At 52.0% G+C, this 7,536-nt stretch overlaps 1 protein-coding gene across 2 annotated transcripts; it reads left to right on the top strand.

Annotated features, from left to right (window-relative positions):
* Positions 1-523: 523 nt before the first annotated feature.
* LOC122386660 (cyclin-dependent kinase 10-like) lies at positions 524-3,912 on the top strand. Of its 2 annotated transcripts, none has more exons than XM_043376068.1 (2): positions 524-671; positions 2,395-3,912. In XM_043376068.1, the coding sequence occupies exon 2, from the start codon at positions 2,505-2,507 to the stop codon at positions 3,768-3,770; it is 1,266 nt and encodes a 421-aa protein (XP_043232003.1). In that variant the 5' UTR covers positions 524-671; positions 2,395-2,504; the 3' UTR covers positions 3,771-3,912. The 2 variants fall into 2 exon arrangements, with proteins under 2 accessions (XP_043232003.1, XP_043232001.1); XM_043376066.1 differs by lacking the exon at positions 524-671 and adding an exon at positions 793-928.
* Positions 3,913-7,536: the final 3,624 nt, after the last annotated feature.

The following is a 7,536-nucleotide window of genomic DNA, read 5'->3' as shown; positions in this document are numbered from 1 at the left end:
CATATCTCAGCAGCCGCTTGGGCGATTGACTTGCGGTAATTTTTGTAGGGTAGCAGCATCCCTTCTACCAAAAATAGGATACTCTCGATGCATGTGGGTCACCCCCAGTGCACGTGCAAAATACAACAATAAGAGGTGTCAAATGTGTTCCCATTTTAATAACTCAGTAATTACTGGGGCGATTTCGCTGAAACTTGGCATACAGGTAGGCACCCACCAGGCAATGCATTCCCATGTGTTGCGGTTAGGGTGCTACTGCACGTGCGCACGTGCAGGGGGCGTTTCCAGATCTCGAGAACGGCTGGGCCGATTGCGCTCAAATTTGGTACACGGTTGGGGACCGGTTAGTAGGGTGCCGTGCAAAAGTCATTTTGGACCCCGTTTGCACGTGCGCACGTGCAGAATGCCGCCTCCAGATCTCAGGAACGGCTGGGCCGATTGCGTTCAAATTTGGCACACCGCTAGCGACCGGTTAGAAGGGTGCTTTGCACAAGCTCGTTGGAAGTACCCTCTCGCCCTTCCGCACGTGCAGGGCTCACTATCTCGCTCGCTCGTTCTTCGCCCAAAAGGCGTTTTACTGGTTTAGTAATATGCAGTGAATGACATTACATGGATGAATCTAAAAGGAACGTTAACATTAGCACTTCATCACCAATGGTGTGCTGAGATAGGTAGGTACTTGGTTTCCTTGTATGGCAAAGTTGAGAGCCAACAGGGCCATGCCTATTTATTTAATGTTATGGTTTTTCTGCTCATGTGTTTTGAGTAATTGGCATGGTGTCTGGTGATTGATCATATTCATGCTTACAGGGCAATGGCAACATGTTTGTAAACAGTTTGTTTGGTTAGAAGCTGCTCTGACCTCTCACCTCAATCTATTGATAGTGGAAATTTATTATCATTTATTGGGACAATGTAGCTTAATTAGGTATGTACTTGTAAACTTTATTATGTAAAATAAATTTGCATTACACTATGCAACAAAAAATGAAATATTTTCTGTTCCTGGAAAGCGACCAAATTTTTCTTATTCATTGGGTCCTATTATAACCGAAATGGGCATTAGTTTTGATCTGAAAATGCTTTTCCGGTTTTCAGAGACGATTTTCGATTTTTGGCCCCGAAATTCGGTTTTTGGCCCACCGTGTCCGATGTAATTAAGTAATCGACTCGCGGTAACTTTCATCGCCTTTCCTATGCCACAAGCTTTCGAATGATATCCGGTTTTGCATATTTGCGTGTAAAAATAACGTCATAACTCTATGTTAAAGTAAGAAAATGTTGAAATTTTGTAAAAATTTGACATTTTTTTCGATTTCATTTCAAAATAGAAAAAAAATAAAGACCCTATCCAAATTCTGAGCCCAGTTCCTTGATGAGCATTCAATTTCCGTTCGGAAGGTACCTTTTTAGTGCATTTTATCGGATTCCTGTGGCGTCCAGATTGAGTTAACCTAAACACATATCCTAGGTCATATCACATAGCATTAACCTGATAACGTATGTTAACGCCATAGGGTCAACGAGGGGTCAACTGAGGTCATGTTGTTGACCCCTTGTGACCTCGGGTCACACGCTGAGCAGTCCTGTCGCTCAGAGTCTTGATCTGTACCTCCATTTGTTAGAATGATTCTTCATGCACTAAACACATATTGTCATGGAAATGGCTGGGGGCCCGTTGTTCAAGTGACTCAATCTGGACGCCACAGTAAACCGATAAAATGCACTAAAATAGTACCTTCCGAACGGAAATTGAATGCTCTTCAAGGAACTGGGCTCAGAATTTGGATAGGCCCTTTAGTTTTTTCTCTATTTTGAAATGAAATCGAAAAAATGTCAAATTTTTACAAAATTTCAACATTTTCTTACTTTAACATATATTTATGACGTTATTTTTACACGCAAATATGCAAAACCGGATATCATTCGAAAGCTTGTGGCATAGGAAAGGCGATGAAAGTTACCGCGAGTCGATTACTCAATTACACCGGACACGGTGGGCCAAAAACCGAATTTCGGGGCCAAAAATCGAAAATCGTCTCTTGAAACCGGAAAAACATTTTCAGATCAAAACAAATGCCCATTTCGGTTATAATGGGACCCAATGAGTCCAAAAAAATCGGTCGTTACTCAGGAACAAAATGACTGTTGCATAGTGTTATTTATCAAGAAGGTAAATCTGCAACAGGGCCTCATAAGTGAATCAATCCAAAGACATTTCAAAGAGGCTCAGGCTAAAATCAGTGAAATTGAAGGCATTGCTTGCTTCCTGATAAGTCTCTTGTCAATTTCAGTTTCATCATTTAAAAATGAGACATACCACACAATCATTAAGGTGGCTGGAAAGTTGACAATTATTAAGATGTCACACTAACACCATTGGTAACTCTGCAGCACCAGTTGGAAACCCAGGAGTAACTTCAGCTAGTGAGGGCAGCTGTATTGGGTCCAGATCGTCCCAGCGGCTGTGACCGGTCCCACTCGGCGCCCAGCGGCTGCGGAAGATGGCAGCCGTGGAGGAGGTCACCTACTCGGCCGGCATGGACGCGGCCGCGCCGACGCCGCGTAAGCCGAGCGGCGTGCTCACCTCGTTCCTGACGGGCCGGCCTATGGAAATCCCCGAGCGAGACATCCTGGGCCGCTGCCGCTTCGTCTCTGAGTTCGAGAAGCTGAACCGCATCGGCGAGGGCACCTACGGCGTGGTGTACCGCGCGCGCGACACCCGCTCCGGCCAGATCGTGGCGCTGAAGAAGATGCGCATGGAGAAGGAGCGTGACGGCCTGCCGGTGTCGGGCCTGCGCGAGATCTCCATCCTGCTCAAGTCGCGGCACGAGAACATCGTGCAGCTGCACGAGGTGGCCGTGGGCCGCAGCATGGAGAGCATCTTCCTGGTGATGGAATACTGCGAGCAGGACCTGGCCAGCCTGCTGGACAACATGCAGACGCCCTTCTCCGAGTCGCAGGTCAAGTGCATCATGCTGCAGGTGTTCCGCGGCCTGTCGCACCTGCACCGCTCGTTCGTGGTGCACCGCGACCTCAAGGTGTCCAACCTGCTGCTCACCGACCAGGGCTGCGTCAAGATCGCCGACTTCGGGCTGGCGCGGCTGTACGGCGCGCCGGCGCAGCCCATGACGCCCAAGGTGGTGACGCTCTGGTACCGGGCGCCCGAGCTGCTGCTGATGGCCAAGGCGCAGACGACCGCCATCGACATGTGGGCGGCCGGCTGCATCCTGGGCGAGCTGCTGGGCCACAAGCCGCTGCTGCCGGGCCGCTCCGAGATCCACCAGCTGGAGCTCATCACGCTGCTCGGCACGCCCAACGACCACATCTGGCCGGGCTACTCGCAGCTGGCCGCTCTCGAGAACTTCACCCTCAAACACCAGCCGTACAACAACCTCAAACAGCGCTTCTCGTGGCTCTCCAACGCCGGACTGCGGCTGCTCAACTTCCTCTTCATGTACGACCCGCGTAAGCGCGCCACGGCCGACGAGTGTCTGGAGAGCACCTACTTCAAGGAGCAGCCGCTGCCGTGCGACCCGCGGCTCATGCCCACCTTCCCGCAGCACCGCAACCTGAAGGCGGGCGAGGCGCGTCCGGGCGCGGCGGCCGGTGCGCCGGCGGTGACCACGGCGCCGGCGCCGACCGGCACCTCGGAGAGCGGCTCGGTGCAGGAGGCGGCCGCGCCGGCGGCACCCTCCTTCAGCGCCGGTGGAGGGTTCCAGCTCTCCGAACTGCTGCAGAATCTCAGCAAACGGCGCAAACTCGAGTGACGCACGGGACGTGCCGACTGAGTGGGGGTGGGGAATGAACATTGGCGTGACACTTACTGTGCATTGAAAACGCGACAGTGTGGGCAGATGTGAGTTCCTTGCCATCGACAGGATCATTTTCGGGTCCATGAGATGGAGTGCGAACTAAGTGAACTTTATGTGGGACGACTTGTCTTTTTCTTTTTTGCAGAGAAAGCAGAAATATGTACCGTCCTGGCCCTGTGAAGTCGTTCTGCCAACTTGCATGTAGATTGTCATTGTTCAGTCGATTGGAGGTGTTTGTATGCGCTACAATTTGATATCGAAGACGTGTGTGTAACGTGCTGGATGATCGGTACATCCCTGCGTATTACGTGTTCCTTGAATCCGCTTGATTTGATTTTCAAGAATGTTTTGTAATATAAATTGATGTCTCAAAATAAAACGCATCTCAAAAGTTTGTATGCATCGGATCGTGGCAGTTGCCGAACTTCAAGCATCAGAAATGTATCGTAAGAGTAGGATGCTGAAGAATAATAGATGGAAATGCATATTTTAAGTCCTTTTTCAAATTCGGTGCATTTTTGCCCCGTAACTTGTGTGAACCACCGAATTCATGATGGTTCTGGTCCAGATTCTGCTTCCATTGGCGTTCGATTGATCGGTACTTATGCCAGGGATGGTCTGATGTTGGTGGGAGCAGTCGCACCCAGTTCGCAGTGAAGCTCGAGGACGTTGGGTACGAGGGCGCAGACGGGCGCGGACGGAGTCTGGTGGTATGCCCGGTGTCATCCCGCAACAAGCTCTTCCCATCTTACAAAAACGTTCCGTCGGTCTATTCATCGCTCACACAGAAATCGCTCGCTTCTCAGTTGTATTATGCATATAATCGGACCAAGTTGAACGCGCACAAAATCCTGTAGACACGGGAGTATGCTACAGAACCACCACCATGATAAATTCCGAGTGTTATATTCGCTATCGCTCGCGATCTGACACTATCCCTGCCGCCCCAGCGACCCAGCCACTCACTGGAAGTGGCCGCTGACGGTTCAGCTCGGACCAGGGGATAAATGAACAGACATCAAAGATCGGTTAATGAACATTTACTGCTCTGGACCAGGGTGACAGGCAGGGAGATACTAGCTCTGCTGATAGGCAATATCTTCAACTTCAGCCAGCTAGCATCTCTACCATCATCCGGGTCCAAGGGAAAGGTATGAGACGTTAGAACAGACGATAGCAGGGATGACAGCGAGCCGGCCGGTCTAGGCGGAGAGCCGGCGCACATAGTCCATCATGTCCTGCACGCCGTAGGCGCAGGCGGCGAACTGGCGCTGGCAGGCGGCGGCGCCGCCCACCGAGCCCAGGTAGGCCGAGTAGAGGTACGCCTGGCGCGGCGTCTGCACGCGCTCCGGCAGGCGCGGCTCGCCCACCAGATCCAGCAGCGCGCCGGCGTCGGCGTCCCGCTGCGGCTCCGGCTGCGCCTCCAGCAGGCAGACCAGCTTGAGCGCGCAGCCGGCCGGGTCGGCCGCCGCCGACACGTCGAGCGCCAGCGCGGCGCAGCTCGTCGGTGTCGGCGGCGCGGCGGCCGCGGCCCCTGCCGCGCCGGCCGCCGCGCGCCACGGCGCCCACCAGTCCGGCACCGAGCGCCAGTCCGCCGACGCCGGCCAGCGCGGCGGCGCCCACGGCCACGCCGGTGGCCACCGTGCCCGTGGTCGTGGTGACGACCAGCACGGCCTCGGCGGCCACCAGGAGCGCGGCCAGCGCCAGCGACACGCGGAGCAGCTGCATGACGACTGGGAACGGCACCGCGGGAACAGAGGACGGGGTCAGAACAGCAGACGGAACAGAGCAGAGGACAGATCACAGCAGACAGAACAGGGACCTGCCTGTGCGAGCAGAATAGAACATCGAACAATACGAGTGATAAAGGCATCGGTTCGATGGGTTTCTTATCACTCGTATTTCAACACCGAATGTTTGAACCTACATACTTATTCTCTTCCCCTCACTCTCCCCGCCCCATTTTCAGCCGCCTTCCCAACTGGGATGCCTCACCTGTAGTGGATGGGGAGGTGAGCGTCGAAGAGTACCTCGGAGGGATGTCTGTGCCGTCCGCCGTCCCGGGACTGTTTATATACGGGCCGGCGGGGTGGAGTCAAATCGGTGCGGTCGTCTAATAACCATGTGTGCGTACACAAGGTCCATTATAGAGCGCGCCGCGTCAATGCTGAGCCACCGGGCCGGAACCGGGAGGACCACACATACGGACCACACAGACATATATGTACAGACCTACCACGGAGACATACAGATGGACCATGACAGCGCAGAATAACAATTTTGGCACTGGTCGCCTTTGTTATTTCTATAATAATACGGATCCATTAGTGCGTTTTTTAGCTCAATTGTAGCTTGCCTATGTACTCCCGGTAGAGCGTCGGGCCCGGGGTGGCGACAGGGGCGTCGCCACGGCTCCCCAACTTGTACGGACACATTCTGTCAGCCGTAGCACTCGTCAGAGGCGTTAACCATGCGGGCCCGCGGAGTGTGTTTTTCGTCCTCGTCCTCCCCCCCCCCACTCCGGACGAATAGTTGCGGTAGCCCCCGAATGCCAAGGGGGTTCGGAAAAAAAATACAAACACATTTTTTAATCTACATTACATTGAAGGTTAGATGGCAGTTCAGCGACCCCGAGCTGCGGCTTTTTTTTGCATATTTCTTCAACAAAAAGGGTCTTAGACAGTGGTACCAACGCATTAGTCATATCAAGACGCGTCGAATGACGTAAAGGCTGTTTGAAAAGGTCAAGTTTTCTGTTGAACTCATGTGACCTCGAATGGTATTATGGTCTTTGGTTGACTTTCACACATGAATAGTCTCGTTTGCTGTATTTGAAGTCGCTGGTCACGATTTTTTTCATTTTCTTTTGCTCTAACATTATGAGCCTCAGGATGGCAAAAGTGACAGAATTATTATAGCGGACGATCAGTGAAATAGCCCATAGAAGGTGTAACGAAATTATCCGGACACCTTTCTTTCCGCTGTAAGAAACAACACAACTTGAGTTTTTTTCCTTTTGACGATGATATAGCCATTAGCCATCTTTCATAAGATCATATTTAGAAATGCCTGGAGCATTCCAGCTACTTGGTTTTCAAGCACATGTGGACCGACGCCGCATTAGCATGTGCCTACATACAGTTGATTGGTCCTGACGCCGGGTGTCCCTTTATTCACCTCCTGCTGGACAAAAGTCCATAACATCTCGATGGAATTAGGATGACAACTATTTCCAAGCCGTATCCCGTTAGTCCAGAAGGAAGGATAAGAGCTTCTCCCGGCGTCACTTTCCATTCTCCTACGGACGTATATGTAGCCCTTCAGCCTGCACGAAGGCAGCGTGGTTAGAATCAAAATTCAGTGCGCTTTTAGAAACCGAGCCCTCCCGTGCCGTCCAGTTGAGCGGCTCTCACTATTTGTCTGACAGGATGTTGCTCCGGTAATACTCGTCACTGATGGTGGTCTTTTGTGGCACAATGCACAGCTGGAACATCGCAAGCAGCTGAATATGCTCCAGATCTGGATCTTGGCCGGATGATTGACGCCGGTGACGGCCGGCACGTTTGAGTTAGGTACTGGCAGTCAACACAAGGCCGCTTTGACGATTCAAAGGACAATACAGAAATTGCGAACAGATATGGCGAAAAATATATGTCCGAATAATTTCGTTACACCCTAAATAGTAAATACTCTTGCGTGACATTGACTTTGGGGCGGCCTT

Source organism: Amphibalanus amphitrite, unplaced genomic scaffold (genome assembly GCF_019059575.1).
Source record: "Amphibalanus amphitrite isolate SeventyFive unplaced genomic scaffold, NRLGWU_Aamphi_draft 000258F_arrow, whole genome shotgun sequence".
In the NCBI taxonomy this organism is placed as follows: Eukaryota; Metazoa; Arthropoda; class Thecostraca; order Balanomorpha; family Balanidae; genus Amphibalanus; species Amphibalanus amphitrite.
This window is presented reverse-complemented; position numbering and strand designations above follow the sequence as displayed.